Here is a 21044-nt window from a genome sequence, read left to right on the forward strand (position 1 = left end):
TTTCCCAAACTAATGTCATTAGAATAATTATTTACTTCCACTCCTCTTGTTCCAAAATCTTCTGTTTTTTTCTAATGTTAAATAAAAATGCTATATCTCTTGTTATTAGCTCATTATTATTTAGTCCAAAGGCATGTATCAGAAACTTTTCTAGACTTTTTACTTTTGGCTAAGATGTATGCAAAAACAGTGTTCATTCCTTGTCTTAATTCTCAAGAACACCTTCTCTTTTCTCTTATTGGCATCACTTTTTGGCATCACCTCTATAATACTCCATCCACTTTAAATATTAACTAACTCTTTTTCTTTAAAAGAACAAAAAATAGAGAATATTAATTTAAGTGTTAATTTTAATTAAAACCAACAGAAGAATATATAATAACCCAATATTAGGCATTCTTATAATCTTACAAACATGCATATGTACTTTTTAATATAAAGAATAGAGGTAGAAAGGGTTAACTAACTGCTTCTAATCCAAAATTAGTGGATGTGTGATCAGCATCTCTACGTCAGTAAACAGCAAATACTCTCTTGCTTGGTGAAGTAACTTCAGTGCTCATCAGTTCTCTACCCCCAACCCTCACCTAGTGTTTATTTCTGTTTCTCCCCCTGACTTTTTAATTCTTTTTACCTTAATATATTTATCACTGGATTTTGCTGCACATTATTGGAATCAACAGGGTATCAAGAATGCGATTGAATTATTTCACTTACTGTTTGGCCAGGAATTCCTACCCCTGGTGGGCCTGTTCCTCCTGGAGAACCATGGACCCCTGGCAGTCCTCTTTCACCCTGTGCAATGAGATGCTTCTGTCAGTGCAAAGCTCAAGGGACACCAATTTTTCCGCTATATTTTGTTAATTATTAATTCTTTATAAATTAGCTATAATATTTTTATACCTTTGGCCCACGTGGACCAGGTGCTCCAGGATTTCCATCTAATCCCTAAAAAAATAAATAAATGAAAAGGTTAAACACATCTTATTAAGTCATAACTCAAAAATATGTTTCATTGCTCTTCATCTTACTTCAATAATCCTGTATCTTTACAAGAACAGGAAACAATATAAATTTCAATAGGCTATAGCATTTTGTAGACTTACTTTAAATATAAGACTTATTTTTAAAACGATGTATCTAACATTGAGAACTATTTATCATTATGAACTTTATGTGGGAAGTTCAAATGGGATGAAAAAGAAAATTATGTGAAATAGGCACTTCAGTTATTTAGATACTCTTGCTATGTCCCAGGAAGAGCCTGGGCCCAAAAAGAGAGGTTTTTTGCAAATGATGGCCTATAGCCATGTCTACAGAGCCTCTGGAAAGGAAATATCAGGCAGTTCTGTTTCAAGACAGTGCCCTAGGAAGGTTTCTGGCTTACAACTAGTGTATCTAAGGATTCAGGGGGCCTATGAATCTTGCAAAATTGTATGCAAAACGCTATGTGAGCAATTTCTTTGGAAAAGAGTCCACTGCTTGCATTAAATTTTCAAAGAGGTTTGATCTTTCATCTAAAGAATAAGATCAATATTTCTCATTTGCAGACCTAAACTTATTTCTATATTTGTGATCTGAAACTAAGAACCCACAAGTAGCAATTAACGCCTTTGCAGGGAAATATCAGTAAAAGGGCTGGTACTTACTGGCTCCCCCAGCAGGCTCTTCCCTGGAGGACCAGCTTCACCTTTTGGACCTGGAAGCCCAGGAGGACCTATAATCCCACCTGGATCTCCCTAAGGAAAACAACGGCAGATGTGTTATTTCATTAATTAGGTTCGTGGTGAGGGGTAGAGAGGCAGTAGTCCCGCTGTTTTGTCATCATAGCCAGTCAAACGTCATTCCCTCTCTCATTCATTCATTCATTTACTCATCCAACAAATATTTACTAAGTGCCTAATTCATGCCAGTCACAGTTCTAGTTATCTTAAATGCATTTAGGTTTTGTAGTGAGATTTGTTATAATTTTAGCAGTATCCTAATACATATGCATATATACAAATATATACACAAAAAGGGCATATCTCTTCATAATGTTCTTTAGAGGATTTTTATGTTTTCTTTAAGTTATTCCCCAATAATTATTCAACATTAATATACCATTTCTAAGAAATTTCTTAGGCTTATTCCAAAGTCAGTAGCTGAGGCTGAATCAGAGTTTCTGAGTTTCGGTATTTTCATCTCTAAGTTAGTTAATTTTGTCACACAGAGTTTCTATGTCAGAACCACGGCTGCTACAATGCACAAATCCAGGGGGTGCCATTCTCATCACAGTTTATGTGGATGTCTAGCCCCTGCATAATCTCAGAAGATTTGTCCTGTTCTTTCACTTTCCCAGTGCCCTTCTGATCCTCTGTATCTTCATCAGATTATCTACATAATAAAATGAGTAAAATGGAAACCTACCTTTTCTCCTTTAATGCCTTGTTTTCCTGGGATACCATGTTCTCCTGGCAATCCCTAGAAAAGAATTAAAGGGAAAGAGTAAATTATAACATCTCTTAATATAATAACATCTCTATCCAAGAGTCTTTGTCAGAAGAACAGAATTTTAACATATAAACTATAAGGGGGTGGGATGATTTCAGGCTGTTGGATTGGGAAAAACATGAGTGAAAATATGTGGCTTGTTGTTTCAGGTGAAGTCATTTGGAGGTAATGGAAAAGAAACTAAATAAAGGAGAATGGAACAAATAGCCCCAACAATTTTATCACCAAGAAGGGGTGGAGGAATGGCAGTAGGTAGCTTTATATCACGATTCAGAAGGACAATCTAGTAACTAGGAAAATGGTTTTGTTTTATTTTGTTTTTTTTGCTATGCTTTGGCAACAGCAGCTTTTCCCTTTTGATTTTTTTTCTCTTTTTAGCTCCAGTCACTATCTTTTAATCTCACTTCTTGACCGTATTGTGACTCTATCTGGGCCACCAACACTTTCTCTCTTTACGTAAGCTCTCTATACCAGGTATACCGGTAGTGATTCATTAAGTGGCTTGGGGGGCAATGAAAAGCTTTGCTCTATGAACTGAATATTCAAAGTACCAAGCAGACCAAGTGCGTTGACTGGTAGACCCCTTGAGGCCCAGTCAGGAAGCAATGAGAATAGAGCAAGAGGTCAGGGGGCATCTCCTATGATGGTGGAAGATGGAGAGATTCTAGAAGTGGCCTAGAGGGAACTCTAATCATGGCCTGATAAAAGTCATTCTTCAGGAAGTTATGGCCAAGGGTTTTTCTCATTTTACTCTAGAGTGGACTGATGGTGAGGTCTTGGGTACCAAGTTGTCAAAAGGCTAGGGAGGTTGTCCATCCATTAAAGCTAGATTATAATGCAAAGGATCTTTCCTGGACTGTATTAGAAATATTTTCAGCTAAAAGACTTGTGGTTTTTTTTAAGACTATTGTTAGAAAACAACCGACAAAACCACAGCTTTGGAAGTGTCTTTCTTGGATGGAGAGTTGAACCTAAAACTGTGCATATTGAAAATACTGATGCTTTCTCTTGATTTTCTTTATTTCTCTTGATGTTTTCAATCTCTTTTACCATCTACACACCATATATAATCATACTCAAAATGATAATTTAGTTAATCTGAGTTCTTAAGATCAATTTATTAGGTTAATGAAATTCAAAAGAAACACTCACATGGATATATGAAGGAACTAGCCTTTCCAATAGCCCCTGACATTAGATGTGATCATTTTTAGTGGTAAAGATGGCCTATGTCTTTGGAAAACGTAGCATAACTCAAACAGATGTTAACATTCTTTAAAGGATGTCTTAATCTCAATATCATTTCAAAATAACAAAGACACCTGTATCTACTATACATACAACATCTCCTGGTGGTCCTCTGGGTCCCATAGGGCCTGAAGGTCCTTGCTGGCCCTAAAATAGAAGGTGATATGTGCTTTAATTTTGTAAAAAACACATAGAGGTTATACCTGAATATATATAGAAAGACTGAATTTCCACCATCCTACCTCTCTGTTTAACAATGAAATGTGCTTTGGGTTCACAAAGATAGTTGCAAGATGTTTTCATTTAAATGGGTCTGTTCTCACCAGCAGACAATGCCTGGATAACTTGCCTTACACATTGGTGGGGAGTGTACCACTTTAATCTCTCCCATACACTCCCAACAGCTGCTCTTTCTTGGGGCACTTATGCAGAATCCCATATGTGGAATTCAAGGACCTCAGAAACGCATAATTTTGGTTTAGAAACAGAATCTCGAATCTGTTCATTTTAAGAATACAACTCAGAGTCATAGATTTGTTGCTCATTGTTTACTCAAAGCTTTTAGAAATGTTATTGTGAACATTATCAAGTGAAAGAGTTTAAAAGTTCTATTGTGAACAATAAGGCACAGTTACTATGTGTGTAATAAATGCAGCCAATGGGAGAAAAATTGCCATGGAAACATGATAATGTCTCTGAGAACATTTATGAAGAAAATGAGTGGCACATCAAAGTGCCTTGACATAGAAATGGCTATACTCCCAAAAGTATTTCCTAATTTAACTCAGTTATTTCATTTATACCTTTAGTCCTGGGCTTCCTATTAAACCAGGGGGACCAGGATCTCCAGGTTCACCCTAAACGCATGGGTGGGAAGGAAAGAGAAATTGTTACTTTAGTTTTCACAGTTTCATCAGGTTGGAGATGTGATTGGAGAATGTCAGGAAATTACCTTTATTCCCTGTGATCCTTTTATCCCTGGCTCTCCCTGCAAATAAAATAATCATCATATGGGAAATGCTTAAATTTAAATGGAGATGAGTATTTCTGATACTTTAATTCATTTGGAGTTCCACTAATTAGCATACGATAAAGAGGGAAGTTATGGAAGACATGATGAAGTCAAGCAGGGAGGTTTCATTCTAAAACATGACTTAAATACCCATTGTTAATAAGTAAACAATGCTGCCTTATTTTTCTTTCTACTTTATGATTTTTTTCCAAATGTCACTTTTGACACTATGATCATCATGTTCCATTAACAATCACTGCCTTCTCTACTTAGCTGACATTGTTATGATCTGCCACCAACAAATCTCAGATCCCAGAGAGTTGTAACTTGAGATAAGGTGGAAAAAGAGTAGAATTTAAATTGTTATGTCTTGGCAATTCTACTCTCAGGTAAGTGTACTTAATGGGAAAAAAAAAAAAACAGGAAAAAAATTAAGGTTACAGAAAGAGGACAAAATTGGCTAAAGTGAGTTTGCTTTTCTTATTTCCATGACTTTAAAAAACCTTTGAGGGAGGAACCTAAGATGGCAACTAGGTGAGACAGAGAAAAAAAACACCTCCATGGAAAACACTAGATAAAAAACCGGAAAGGACCCAGAACACCACTTCCAAAGTAGCACCAGCTGGACAAGTTCTGCTAAAGCCACAGGGAATGTGCGTTTGGTGAAACCAGGAGTCTGCATTCTGAAACGAGTGAGTGAGTAGGCTGAATCCCTCGGCCATGCTGCGTTGGGGGGAAACGGTGCTGCGTTGGGGGGAAACGGTGGGTTGGAGTTTTTAAAAAAATAAAAGAAGCCCGGGAACAGCTGCAGATAAGACGGGAGCAGTCTGGACTAACACCTCGGTGTCTGAGGTGGAGGATACCCCTTCCCACTCCCACTGCTGATTGTCTTGGGTCCAGGGAAACAAAGGGGAGACGCACAACTTGCAGCCGTCTCCCCAGTGGGCGGGGCTACTCCTGCCGGGGGCCGAACACACAGCACAGAGCCCAGCCGAGAAACCCAGCCTCACAGCTGTCACCCCAGCAGGTGGGGCTACTCCTGCCCAGGGCTGAACACACAGCACAGAGCCCAGCTGAGAAACCCAGCCTCACAGCTGTCACCCCAGTGGGCGGGGCTACTCCTGCTCGGCTGAACACACAGCACAGAGCTGAGACAAGAAACCCAGCCTGACAGGGAGTCTTTCCCGCAGCACCACTCACACGACACAATATTGGCTGTGGACAGTGGCCTTGAATACACCCATGGCTGATTGTCCCAGAGCTGGGAGAGTGGAGCTGTGCGGAAAGGGGGGAAGTTAACGCATCCCATTCAACCACCTTTGAAGTGGGCTGGGAACGCCCCTACACAGCCCGGTGGCCCAGGGCTTCCCTGGAGGCCGGCGCTCACTTGTGACGTGGCAGGGCCCTCCCCCCCTCAACAGAGGTCCTGGAAAAGCACAGCAGGGAAGGGGGATCTGCTCGGAAATCCCAGGGAACCTACGCCGATACCAAGGACTTTTGTGTCAGTGGCAGAGAACAGCCTTAAATCTCCAGGAACACCTGGGAGGTTTGATTGTTAAACCTGCCCTTCCTCCCTAACCACTCAGGCACACGCCCCTCATTGAGGGCAGACTGCACCGACAACACACCCAAATTAAGTGCACCAATTGGACCCCAAAAGAATCAGATCCCCACATACCACAAAGTTGGGGAGAACTGACTTGAGGGGAATAAGTGACTCATGGACGCCATCTGCTGGTTAGTTAGAGAAAGTGTATGTCACCAAGCTGCAATTCTAACAAATTAAAGATCAAGTAAAGCAAATGCCAAGAGGCCAAAAACAACAGAAAATCTTAAAGCATATGATAAAACCAGACGACATGGAGAACCCAAACCCAAACACTCAAATCAAAAGATCTGAAGACACACAGTTCCTGGCAGAATTAATCAAAGAACTACAGACAGGCAAAGAGAGCATGGCATGGGATATAAGACTTGAAGAAGAGCATGGCACACAATATAAAAGACATAAAAAGACCCTAGAAGAGCATAAAGAAGATATTGCAAGAATAAATAAAAAAATAGAAGATCTTATGGAAATTAAAGAAACTGTAGGCCAAATTAAAAAGACTCTGGATATTCATAATACAAGATTAGAGGAAGTTGAACAACAACTCAGCCTCCTTGAGGACCACAGAACAGAAAATGAAACAACAAAAGAAAGAATGGGGAAAAAAATAGAAAAAATAGAAATGGATCTCAGGGATATGATAGATAAAACAAAACGTCCAAATTTAAGACTCATTGGTGTCCTAGAAGGGGAAGAGAAGGGTAAAGGTCTAGAAAGAGGATTCAAAGAAATTGTTGGGGAAAACTTCCCCAACCTTCTACACAATATAAATACACAAAGCATAAATGCCCAGCAAACTCCAAATAGAATAAATCCAAATAAACCCACTCCGAGACATATTCTAATCAGACTCTCAAATACTGAAGAGAAGGAGCAAGTTCTGAAAGCAGCAAGAGAAAAGCAATTCACCATATACAAAGGAAACAACATAAGACTAAGTAATTACTACTCAGCAGCCACCACGGAGGCGAGAAGACAGTGGCATGACATATTTAAAATTCTGAGAGAGAAAAATTTCCAACCAAGAATACTTTATCCAGCAAAACCCTCCTTCAAATTTGAGGGAGAGCTTTAATTTTTCACAGACAGACAAATGCTGAGAGAGTTTGCTAATAAAAGACCTGCACTACTTCAGATACTAAAGCGAGCCCTACCGACAGAGAAACAAAGAAATGAAAGAGAGATTTAGAGACTTTTAACAGACATATATAGAATATTACATCCCAGGTCACTGGGACACATGTTCTTCACTAGTGATCACGGATCTTTCTCCAGAATGGACTGTATGCGGGGACATAAAAACAAACCTCAATAAAATAAAAAATAAAAAAATGAATTTGTTCAAAGCACATTCTCTGACAACAATGGAATACAAATAGAAGTCAATAACCATCAGAGACTTGGAGAATTCACAGACACCTGAAATATAAAAATGAGGGGGAGATGAAAACATTCCCAGACAATCAAAAGCTGAGGAACTTCATCACCAGTAGATCAGTCCTAAGTAGGCTGAAAGGAAGGGACACTAAACAATGGACTGAAACCACATGAAGAAATAAAGATTTCCAGTAAAGATCACATGGTAAATATAAAGACCATTACTATTGTATTGTTGATTTATAACTCTACTATTTACTTCCTACAGGATCTAAAATGCATAAACTAAAATGAAAAATTGGTGGTTTTGGACTCAATGTAAAATATGTAATTCTTGACAAGAACTACATAAAGGTGGGGGAATGGAGGAGTATAGGAACACAGTTTACATGTCCTATTGAAGTTAAGTTGATTTCAAAGAAAAACAAGATTGTTATAGATTTAAGAGGTTAAATTTAAGCCCCATGGTAAACACAAAGAAAGTATCAAAGAATATGACCAAAGAGATGAAAAGTAGAGTAGGGGTTCCAAGAAGTGGGGGAAGGGGCAATGGGGAGTTAAGAAATGAGAGTAGGGATTTTGGTTTGGGGTGAAGGGAAACTTCTAGAAATGGATGGTCGGAAGGTGATAGCATTGCAACATTCTAAATGTGATTAATCCCACTAAGGGAATGCTAGGGAGGGGTGGAATAGGAAGATTTAGGCCATATATATCTTTCCACAATTGAAAAAAAATACATAAGACAGTCTAAATAGATGACAATTAAATGCCAAGGATGATCCTGGAAGGGATCTGAGGTCGGAGGAGAGGAGGCTCAAAGGGACACAGATGGGACACAAGAAAAAAAAAAAAAAAAGGGAAATATAGATTGTAAGCTTTGTATCAATGCTGAATTTCTTGAACTCCTTAGCTGCGTTTAATGAGATTGCATGAAATAATGTTCTTGTTCATGGGAAAGATATATGTGAATTATATTGTTTGTTCAAAGATATGTGCAGCTTGCTCTCAGATGTTCAGAAGATAGAGCAATAGATGATGGGTGTTAGGGAGGGAGGGAGGGAGGGAGAGAGGGAGGGAAAGCAAGAGACAGTGGTGTGACAGGATCTTAAAGGTGATGGATCAGGGTATCGGGGGAGGGGGATCGGGGTATGATGGAATTCTATGTAGGGGGTTTGTACTGTTTTTACAACTGTTCCTGTAAGATTGAACTTATTTCAAAATAAAATTTATTGTTAATAAAAAAACTTTTATAAAATATACATTTAATAAATCCAATTTGTGCCATTAATAGATTTTTTGAAAAAAATGTATTTTGTATTTTAATTTTAATTTTAATTTTAGACACCCTATGTGACCTCTGTAACTTTTTTAAATGTGGAAAAGTAACTATTGTCGTCAAACTTTGTAAAAAACGAGAAACTAATTTATTAAATATAGTAACAGAGACATAGTTTACTTAATTTTGAGAAGTCTTCATATCCAATCACTAATAGTAATGGATTGAAGAAAATACACACTACCACAAGAAAATGTTAAAGCATCATCACGACAAAGCTTAAGTTTTAAAATTTCACATTAATCAAAATGAGAATCCAAATTCACAGAGGAAAAAGTAAAGTCCTCAGAGAGCTTATTTTATCAATCCATTAGAATCAAAAGCAAACATACCAGAAATCAAAGAGAAAGAAATCAATGAAACAGAAAACCCACGACAGTAATAAGACATTTACTTACTCTATCTCCCTTTTCACCTTTTGTAAAAGGTTCCCCCTAGGAAAATGGGTAGAAAACAGAGTCAATTATTAACACTTTTAAAAATAAACTCTGCCAAACTGGATGTGGATAAATTCTGCAGACAAACTCAGACCTCCATTGCAAACAAGCCTCTAAAATGAAGAAGACTGTCACTTAGTCTGCCTGTGTGGCTTAAATGGAACATATGGAACATATAAGAATTAATTTAAAAACTCTTTCATATTCTTAAATGGACAATGGATCAATCATTCTAATACTGTTTAGAAAATCCTGAATTACCGACAAATTGAAATGTTGCCCAAGGCCAAAACTTCTGTAGTACGTTTCAATTAGAAGATGACGACATACACAGCAGCACACTGAGTAGTCAATGGGACACTAACTTGAATTCTTTCAGTTGGTTATTGTTTGTTTAAACATACAAAATCATTACTTTGGAAATACGTTACAATTTTTTTTTTTTTTTATTTTAGTGAAAATGACTTGAAGGGTTTAATTACCAGGTGAATAACAGTACAAGCCTGTGGAACTGATAAGGTTCTTCTCGGGTTGAGGGGAGAAGGTCCTGGGGGAGACAGATGCTTTGAGGATACCTCTTGTGAACCGACACTTTCCCCACTCCCTGTGTGTTGTTATTAACCACAACCCAGACTTACACACACACACACACACACACACACACACACACAGAAAGGAACTTTCAGTCTCTCTTCTGGAAGTTACATGTACATGATTTCACTTAATCCTTGCACAATGCTGTGAGAAAGATACTATTGCCCCATTTCAAAGATGAGGAAACAGACAACAAACTCAGGGAAAATGAGTAGCTCTGAGTTGTCATAACTCCCTCTATTTCTTCTATAATACTCATCTTACTTTTTGTTCCATTATCTTGACTGTAAACTCTGTGAGCGTAGGAATATAACTGATTTTGACTATTATAGAAACTCTGGTGTCTCACACATACCTGGTTCATAGTTGGTGCCCAATAAAAGTTTATTAAATTAGAGAATGTAAAGTCATGTAGGTAGCAATAATAGCTCACGATTTATTGAATTCTTACAACATATCAGCACTCTTCTACTCTCTAATCCTCATGAGTCAATGAGGTAAGTACTATGAATATTTCCACTTACAGATGAGGAAACTGTGGTACAGAGAAGTTAAGTATATTCCCGTAGGTTATACAGCCAGTTAAGTGGTAGGTCAGGATTTAAACTTAGGCCTCTTGACTTCAGGTCTTAGGCTTTGCTTGTTCAAGAATGTTGGATTTATCATTTGAACTGGGAGAATTGACAATAAAATGGAAATTATAAGTTCAAAAATTTTTTCTTTTGCATATTAAAGTCAAGCGAAAGTTTGTCAACCATTATAGTAGATGTTACTGCTCTTGGAGATAATCCTGTGGGCCGCCGTTCTCTTGAACAAATCACCAATAGGAGATGAGTGGTCCCTGAATGATCCTCTGTATTTTTTTTTACCTCCTGTCCTATGTATTAGGGACTGTGGTGCTCACATTCTTCTCTCCCATGTTTCTAAGCCCCTGTGTAACTATATGGACTCATGCAGCTAGTTCTGGCAATGAAACATAAGCAGAAGTGACATGGTACTTGCGGGCTGAGGCAGCGAGAAACCCATTCACAATTTTCCAGTTCCGCTTCTCCCGCAGTGGTGACTGAGGAGGCTGCATATGCCAGATGGTGTAGCTGTGTGCTGGAAATCAGCCTGTAGCTGGTTAACTGCACGGAGCAGAGCACACCCAACTCTGCCCACCAAAGCATGCTTAGGCACGTAGCATGAGCAAGAAATAAACTTTTCTTGTGCTAAGCATGGAAATTTTAGGGTTAATTTGTTATTTAGCATAACCTAGTCTCCTCTTACTAATACTTTACTCCATAGCTATCTAACATGATTCAATTTCTTATTATTGGTGGTTAATTTCTATACTCTAGATCAGGGCCATGTTTTATATTCTTGCTTCTCAATTATAAAAAGTCTATTTGATTTTTAAAACAGGACATGATGTTAGTGAATTAGATAAGAGCAATGGGTCATATTGCGCATATCACTGATTATTTCTGCTTACATCACATTGCTTATTATCATTGCTTATTTAAAGCTACTTTCAAGCTCCAAAGCCACAGTGACTGAAGACTAGAGACCTGATATTTAGTTCTAGTTGCAATGGCTACACACTGGACAAGTCATTTAACATTTTAAAGCCCCCTTTCCTAATTTTTAAAATCATAGGATTCAAGTAGGTGTTCTCTTCAGTATATTTTAGGCCTGATTTGTTGCACATCTTGCATATCTAGCCATTTTCTAAATGTCCAGTAGTGGGGGACAAACAGCAGTTTTGAAGTTGTTTAGTGTGGGTAGTTCAGAATACAATTCTGGATGAAGACTACCCTTCTATTAGGGCCTTTTGGTTATTCAGTTAAGTGCAGATCCTGTTCTGGAATAGAAAGGCTGAGACCACAAAGGGCTAAACTGCTTTGTATAATAATGTAAAATTTGTGTTTTTTTGTATGTGAGGTGGGGACAGAAAGCAGATAGATATATGGGGAAGGTGAGATAATGAAAGGATTAGGGGGAAACTGACAGGGACTAGAGTTAAATGGAAAAGAAGCTTGTTTGTCCTGGGTAAGGCAGTCAGGGCTTGAGGCAGTCCCAAAGGGCAGGTGGGTGGTAGAAGAGAAAGCCAGGAAAATCCCCCGGGGAGAGAAAGGCCTACCACCCCTAGGAGCTCTGAAATCCTCCAACCCTGCTACCCAAAGTGTGATCCAGGGACCAGAAGCACGAGCATTATCTGGGAGCTTGTAAGAAATGCAGAATCCCAGCCCCATTCCAGACCTACTGAATCAGAATCAGCATTTTAACAGAATCCCCAGGTAATTCAAGTGCACATTTGAGTTTGAGAAGCACTGCTTTAACCCACTGAAAGATTTTCTTTTCTACTTTAAAATTTCCTGCTTTTCCAGTAGACTTTCAGCAAATCTTACTTCTGAGTCTGCTATATGTCATGTGGAATTAAGAGAAGGTGGCTGTCCATGTTCAAGATTGGAGAAAGAAAAAAAGAGAGAGAGATAATAAACAAAAATAAAAATAAAACATACACACACAGACAGAGCTGGAGAGACAGTGAAGACGTAGAGGAGCAGTTGAGTGAGATAACTGTAAGTGTGGTGCGTCAGGTATGAGTTGCTAAGTAGAGGGGGCAGCAGCTACCAGGATGGCTTTGTGGGAAATATAAGGTTTCCCAGACAAACACGGAAATACTCAGTTGGGAGTATTGGGAATAACGACGGTCACTTCCTGCAGTTATGTAGAGAGGCTTACACTGGGTTCTAAAGGAAAGCATGGTCCCTGAAGGTAGGAGAATTTGGGGTACACAGATAACAGCACTGATTCTAATGCTGCCTGAAAAGTTCCTTGGAAAATATGCCTGATTTATAAAGCTGAAGCATAGGGAAAATTTGACATTGTAACATGAAATACTTTTAATATTGTTCCTGTTTGTCATGCAGGCATTTTAGTGACCTCTTCTCTCTTTCTCTCACAAAACCCATTATCCCTTGTTTACTCTGGCAAAGAAAGGAGTAAAAGTGATTTGGATAAAATGTGTTACAAAAATGAAACATTTGTTAAGCCTGAATCTTGAAGCCCATTGTTTTTTTGTTTTAATAACATTAAAAAAAATCAATTTTGTAACTAGGATTCATGTATTCATTTTAGGTGGTCCCATGTAAAGATGAATGTAGACTTTTAATTATTCTCGCCAAAAGAACTAAAGTTTGAAGGATATTGGCCACAAAGTGGGAAGCCCACAAAGTGGGAAGCCACTTTGATCATACAGAAACCAAAAAAGAAAAATAACTTCAGAAAGTATATTGAGAGCTGTTGTTTGAGCGGATAAGCATTTCTAATTTTTTGAATAAATTAATCCCAGTTCTTTTGATATATTGATTTAAATATTCATTTTAGCCACATTGCTTAATTATAACAAGACAGCTTAGTAATTTACAACTCTGGGCTCTAGAACCAGCCTAATCTAGGTATAGTTTGTGGCACTAATACTTACTAGCTGTGCAACCTTGGAGAAGTTACTCAACCTCTCTGTTCCTCAGTTTCCTCATCTGAGAAATAGAGATGCTAACCAATCTCTAGGGTTAATACATGTAAAGGACTTAGTGCCTGGCATACAGCAATTGCTCAAATATTTGATCTATTGTTGTTGGCCTTGGCAGGGGTGACCAAGGTACATGGAAATGGGGCTGATTTGATATTTTTAATTCAGGTTTTTTTTTTTTTTTTTTTTTTTTTATTCTTCCTTCTGGCCTCAAAACCAAACACTTACAGGTTCTCCTTTTTGTCCTTTAGGTCCAACAGATCCTGGAAATCCTGGTTGTCCATTTTCACCCTTTCAAGGAAAAGTGGAAGAGAAATGTTGCATGAGGTCAGGTGAGTACCATTGTAGCTGTCGGATTCAGAGAGACTGCACTCCTTCTAACTGTGGAATTTATCTATTAGCGACCAAGAGACAACACAAACTTCAGAATTGAGTTAGGCTATTTGCATAATAATGTGTTTGTCAGCTCCTCACAATGGCTTTAGGTCTTTTAGAAGTCCCTATTTCATTATGATATTTAAAATTAATGTGAAACAAAAGTTAATTATTTTTTCAAAGAAAGAACATCTAGAGGAGAAAAATGTGTAATTTTGTTCTGCTGTACCAGAAAAAAAAAAGCCATATGAATTTTCGTGATCACCAAGGCATCAGATTGTGTAATTGACACAATAATTCTGCACATTTTATTTCAGACACTTCTTTCTTTCTCTTTTTAGGAGGGGGGATTTGGGAGAGTGGAGCATCAATAGTCATATGAAGGAAATGTCTCTCTCAGCTGTTTCCAGCATTTATATTGCTGCTTAGATGATTGGCTGTGGACAAAGAAGGCATTCTTGTCAATGTGGTGACAGTAGCAGCTTAGAAGTGTCTAAGATGCTCTGGTGAAAAATCTTAAAGAGGGATTTGTATGTGACATATAGAGTATTTTGAGAACATACAGTTCCAGAGATAATACTTATAGAAAGAAAATGTATGTGCTTTCTTTAGGTATTGACCAACATCTTTGAATAACTGCATAATTGCAAAATTAAATGTAGCCACCAGAAGATATGTACTACTGATTTTTTTCAACTTTAAGAGCATTTTTGCAAAACAATATTCACCATTGCATTTCTGGGTGTATTCTCTTTCTTGCCTATATTGTCTATTGATTAGTTTGGAAAAAATAAACAGAAAATATAAAGTAGAATATGGCAAAACTCCATAGACCAGACATACAAAATGAAAAAAAAAAAAATACAAATACAGAAGAAATCCTCTGTATTTCCTGTACTATTCCTGTTTAGAGGGAGCCACTCTCATGAATTGGTATTTATCTTTCCAGTCCATAGTTTTGCTCTTTAACTGCATATGTGGAATCATAAATGATACATTATTTTGGATATTTAGAACAAATTCCATAAATAGATTCATCTTCTGTGTAACATTCAGTGACTTGTTTTACATTCAACGTTGTTTTTAATATCCACCTGTATTGATACATATGGGTCTAGTTCACTCGGATAACTGTTGGATAATATTCTATCATATTAAAGTACCAGGGTTTATCCATGCCCCCTTGAATGGTATCTGTGTTGTTTTCAGCTTTCCTCCAATAACAAGGCTGCAATGAATATCTCAATACCTGACCCCTTGTGTGGATGTGCTTATCTGTTTATTTTGAAGTCTCAAACCATGTCATACCCCAAAGCACTTCAAATACAAATTTATTACAGCCCTGAAAGCTTTGACTTATTTCTATATTTCTATCCTAATCAATATCTTGTGATTTAAGAATATAGGAAGAGGGAACTTGTTATTTATACTGAATAGACGTCTTTTTTTTTAAAAAATTAATGTTTTCTAGATTTGTGGTATATGTTTTATAAGTTTAATCTTGATTTTACTAATTTTTAAATACTCCAGTGCTAATTTCTGATAATATCAAGCTTTTATTCAGTAATATTAAAGCACTGTTTGAGAGGGCCAAGAAATCAAATGGAAAGAAACCAATTTGCAGATCCTTGCTGGAATGTATATTCCAGAATAGTGTTTCCCAAAGTTCAATCATCTGCATACCAGCTGCATAATTTCTGCTATGTCCACATATTACCAACATAGTAGTAGCTTATTTTTTCCCTCTAATTGATTCACATTTTAATTTTAAGTATTAATTTGTCCTGAGAAGTAATTTCCATGAAACTTGGAATTTAGCATACTGCATATGTTTTTCCTAATACAGACTAAAATAAATACCCAAGCATTTTCCCTTCTAACATCTAAACATCTAGTGTACTATCAGTGCTACATTTATCACACTGTAAAAGAAACAATTTTGTTTTAGGGCTAATACATTTTATCCAAGGCAAGCAGAAGAGGAAAAATTTGGTGGATACATTTATGGGATCAATTGGTTGTTGGTCTGAAAGAGGAAATAAACAATTGGCTTTGTAAAAGTATCAGAGAATACAAAGTGACCTTGATATTATCCATCAGGCAACACTAAAATCTCCAGTGTACAGCTGTGAAGGAAAAACATGCCTAGTAATTAGACTCATCTGCACAAAAAGAGAAAACAGGAAAGGGTCTAGAAATTACTGTGGAAAGCTCATCTTCCCAATACCAAAGTGGAGGATAGGAGAATGTACATGGAAGAAAAGTAATTATTTTCATGGTTGCTATATATTTGAACCTATATCTATAGATCTTAATTGAAGTCTAGATGAGGACCAAACAGAGGCCTTGTGGTATTTCTTGCTGAGTGGTCTTTGGGTGTGATTGGGCTTGGAGGAAATTTTAGGGATCTTTTCCCTCATATAAAATTCTGCAAGCCTTGATGTGCTGAGCCCTCTATCTTGGAGCTGGCCCCTATGAAGCTTGTTGCTGCAAGGAGAGGCTCAACCTGCTTATAATTGTGCCTAAGAGTCTCCCCTGAGTGCCTCTTTGTTGCTCAGATGTGGCCCTCTCTCTCTCTCTCTCTAAGCCACCTTGGCGGGTGATCTCAATGCCCTCCCCTCTACATGGGACCTGACTCCCAGGGGTGTAAATCTCCCTGGCAACATGGAATATGACTCCCAGGGAGGAATCTGAACCCAGCATCATGGGATTGAGAACATCTTCTTGACCAAAAGGGGGATGCAAAATGAAACAAAGTAAAGCTTCAGTGGCTGAGAGATTTCAAATGGAGTCGAGAGGTCACTCTGGTGGACATTCTTACGCACTATATAGATAACACTTTTAGGTTTTGATATATTGGAATAGCTGTAAGTAAATACCTGAAACTACCAAACTCCAACCCAGTAGCCTTGACTCTTGAAGACAGTGGCATAACAATGTAGCTTACAAGGGGTGACAGTGTGATTGTGAAAACCCTGTGGATCACACTCCCTTTATTCAGTGTATGGATGGATGAGTAGAAAAATGGAAACAAAACCTAAATGAAAAATAGGGTGGAATGGGGGGGTGATTTGGGTGCTCTTGTTTTATTTTTATTTTTTATTCTGATTCTGATTCTTTCTGGTGTAAGGAAAATGTCCAAAAATAGATTGGGGTGATGAATGCACAACTATAGGATGGTACTGTGAACAGTTGATTATACACCATGGATGATTGTGTGGTATGTGAATATATCTCAATAAAACCGAATTTAAAAAATTCTGCAAGCCTAAATCTTAGACACACATGGGCTTATTTTTCATATTTAAAATGGATGCTGAGTGATTTTGTGAATAAGAGTTGAAAAACAAGTGATGAATTTACTGAGCACTGGGAAAAGCTATCCTTTAGTTTGTTACTTCAGGTACAATTCGAAATGCCTGGTCCTGATGAGACTCCAGCTTTCCCCCTGACACTCCAGCCCAAAAGCCACCTGCTAATTTCACAGAAATCCTCAGGTATTCTACCACTTTGTCCCACTGTGTCTATAAAGCAGGAGCTCTCCTCAACTAACTTGCAAATACATGATTCCTTTACCACATCTTGGATCACCATTTCAGTACTGAGACTGTCCATGTGGAAACGACTCTTAACACCAGGTAGTGTTCGCTGGCGGTTTTCCCTGTATCTTGGTCTTCTTGATACAGGATATGGTTGTTAAACCAGCAGTGTTTTGTATGTAGAATCTACTGCTGTTTGTGTTTGTTCTGTTACTTCACTGTAATGTTGGGTTCCAAATGGCAGGATGGATTATGATTCTATTTTGACAGTATGCACTGAGAATTGGCATATTACACAGCAATGATAAGCCACTGATGTGTTTACATTGTACTGCTGGTTAAATATTTTATTCTGCAATATATATTGAGTCCCTTGTCTGTAAAAATTATGGTGAGCAATGAGAAGATGAGCAAGGCAAAGTGTTAATTATGGCAACATCTAATAATTAATACCAAAAAGGGTTGACTGAGATCTCAGGAGAAGAAAGAAAGTTTGGGGGTGGGTGAATAGAAAGGATCAAATTTTTAGTAAGGACTTAATATGTGTCAGATACTGTGCTTTTGTAAATTCATCTCATTTACTTTTTTTTTTAATTATTAAATTCAGTTTTATTGAAATACATTCACACACCATGCAATCATCCATGATATACAATCCACTGTCCACAGTATGATAACATAGTTATGCGTTCATCACCACAATCTATCTCTGAACATTTTCCTTACATCAGAAAGAACCAGAACAAGAATAAAAAATAAAAGTGAAAAAAAACACCCAAATCATCCCCCCATCCCACCCCACTTGTCCTTTAGTTTTTATCCCCATTCCTCCACTCATCCATACACTAGATAAAGGGGGTGTGATCCACAAGGTCTTCACAATCACACTGTCACCCCTTGTAATCTACATTATTATATAATTGTCTTCAGAAGTCCAGACTGCTGGGTTGGAGTTTGGTAGTTTCAGGTATTTACTTCTAGCTATTCCAATACGTTAAAGCCTAAGAGGTGTTATCTATATAGTGCATAAGAATGTCCACCAGAGTGACCTCTTGACTCCATTTGGAATCTCTCAGCCACTGAAACTATTTCGTCTCATTTTGCATCCCCCTTTTGGTCAAGAAGATACTCTCAGTCCCACGATGCCGGGTCCACATTCATCCCCGGGAGTCATACTCTGCGTTGCCAGGGAGATTTACACCCCTGGGCGTCGGGTCCCACGTAGGGGGGAGGGCAGTGAGTTCACCTGTCGAGATGGCTCAGTTAGAGAGAGAGAGGGCCACATCTGAGCAACAAAGAGGTACTCAGGGGGAGACTCTTAGGCACCATTACATACAAGTTTAGACTCTCCTTTGTGGTAATGCATCTCATTTACTTTTAATCTTCCCATCACCTTTTTTTTTTGTGTGTAGATATGATTATGCCCATTTTATAATCAAGGAAACATGCTCAGAGAAATGAAGTAACTTTCCCAAGGTGACACAACTGTTAATGGCACAATCAATTTTTGACCCCCAGCCCATGTTCTTTCCACCACCTGGTTGCTCTTAAACCTGGCTGCACATCAGAAACATCTGAAGCACTTTTAAATAATAGAAGTGAAGACCCTACTTCAGATTAATCAGAGATATGAGCACTCCCCCAAATCAGAATCTCTGTGGAGGAGGGCTGAGCACAGGTATTTTCTAAGTGTTCTCCAGGGGTGATTCTAATGTGCAGCCAGAGCTCAAGCCACTGCACTCCACCACAGTGAAAGCAAAGAACTACGAGAAGAGCTCAGAGGAGCTTCAAACTCTGACTGGGGTGACCCATGACTATCATAATTCTAAAAACTAATATATTGATTCAAAACAGATACTGGGTGTGTTTAGGTAGAATTGATTTCGCTCTTTGAATAACTGCTAAACATATATATTTAGTTTATGGTATGCAATGCTTATTAGCAGACTCTTTCTCTGGTTAATTACAATTTTTAAAAATTATTTTATATCTACATTTATATCAGGTACTGCATCAAGTTCCCTGTTGACTTTTCTAGGTTATTTATTTGGGTAGGAAGAGGGAACAGTTTTGTCCCTAACTTTTTGTAATTCCACTTTAGATTCTAAAGCAATTAGAAAAGATTTTGAGCAATAGAAATGGTCCTTAGAGTTTGAAACACACCTGTTTTACAGAATCAAATTTATCACTGAGGTCTTAAGAATTCCTAAGTAACATATGTTTCCTAATGAACATAGCAAAACAGAAGCCAGCTGTTTTGTTTCAAGAAATGAATCACCATTTAAATACTTTAAAAGTGTCACAACCCTCTTCTTTGCTCAGCTGTCCTATGTGACAAGTTTTGTGGCTTTCTTTTCTTTCCCTTTTTTTTTTCTTTCCCTTGGCCTGCACGTGTCCAGTAGTAATTGCTTAAAATGTAATGCGTTCGTTACGGTTTCTTAACCTATTCGGTTACAGGAAATAATGTGAGGTCAATTTTTTGCATGTCTTTTTAAGAATGTCAAGGTTGTTTTTTTTCCTTTGCAGAAAATTTCATTTTCAATGGTCAATTTATATGACGCTCATAGTTTCTGCTAAGACTATCTTTTAGCAGTATTTCCTGGTGATGGATGTATGATTTCTTTTAATTGGTTGCACTGATTTATAAGGCATGGAAGTCATATTTTCTTGGATTCATGTCAAAATACCCTGCCCTGAATCAAAAGAATTTTTACTGGGTGAATGAATGAAGGTAGTGTTCCCAGACCACATTCCCTTAGAGTATTTTCAAACATACGCATCTTTATCTGTAGATTTAATGTGCATTGTGTGTTTTTTTCTGACAACGGCACATTCACACTGAATCCAAGGTCATCACAATTTCAGAATCAAACAGGAGTGAAACATCTTTTTGAGTGGGCAAGTGAATCTGTCATCTTCATAGCTAATATAATTAAACCTGCTAATGATGACAATAAGAATGCAATGGAAGTTCACCTGCATTTTAATTTTAAAACTGTTTCGAAACATTACTTGGTTAAACCACTACTCTGCATTATAAAATCCCACCAGAAAAATGCTCCAATGACAACTTATGACTGGATATTCAAGAAGACTCAAAAATAGTGTATCTTAGCTGGAGACTTTTGCCAAAATGTTTTTGCCAGCTACACAGATTCATAAAACATCTAATTGTAAATCTAAACTTGTGTCCTTATTTCATTTACCTCGTTACAGCTATTTTCCCTTGATTTGTTCCCTTCATTGTAGCCAACTGCTACTCACAAGTCTTCACTGAGGAGTGGCTCCTGCAGCAGATTCCAACACTGCTGCCCTGTCAGGGGGCAGGGAAGGCTCTTGAACACTACAGGCAGGACAACCTCTCCAGGGCCAGAACCCCACTGCCACGATAGGGCTGCCCCTCACACGTGAATGTGTAAATCAGAATCAAAGACTAGATTTTTTATTTACTTAAAAAATTCCAATTACCTTTTCTTCTTTCAGGTCACCTGCTCCATGTTCAACAAG

General features: G+C 37.9%; 1 protein-coding gene across 1 annotated transcript in view; it reads right to left on the reverse strand.

The window, feature by feature from the left end:
• Positions 1-21044, reverse strand: part of COL19A1 (collagen type XIX alpha 1 chain) — a 341781-nt gene that overhangs the window by 56056 nt on the left and 264681 nt on the right. Inside the window, exons 21-29 of the mRNA XM_037844663.1 lie at positions 13852-13914; positions 9474-9509; positions 4694-4729; positions 4545-4598; positions 3835-3888; positions 2410-2463; positions 1650-1739; positions 904-948; positions 718-795 (exon numbers count right to left, since the gene is read on the reverse strand). Of these exons, the coding sequence (XP_037700591.1) occupies positions 718-795; positions 904-948; positions 1650-1739; positions 2410-2463; positions 3835-3888; positions 4545-4598; positions 4694-4729; positions 9474-9509; positions 13852-13914 (510 nt within the window). The remainder of the gene's footprint in view (positions 1-717; positions 796-903; positions 949-1649; positions 1740-2409; positions 2464-3834; positions 3889-4544; positions 4599-4693; positions 4730-9473; positions 9510-13851; positions 13915-21044) is intronic.

This window comes from Choloepus didactylus, chromosome 7 (assembly GCF_015220235.1).
Source record: "Choloepus didactylus isolate mChoDid1 chromosome 7, mChoDid1.pri, whole genome shotgun sequence".
Taxonomy (NCBI): domain Eukaryota; kingdom Metazoa; phylum Chordata; class Mammalia; order Pilosa; family Megalonychidae; genus Choloepus; species Choloepus didactylus.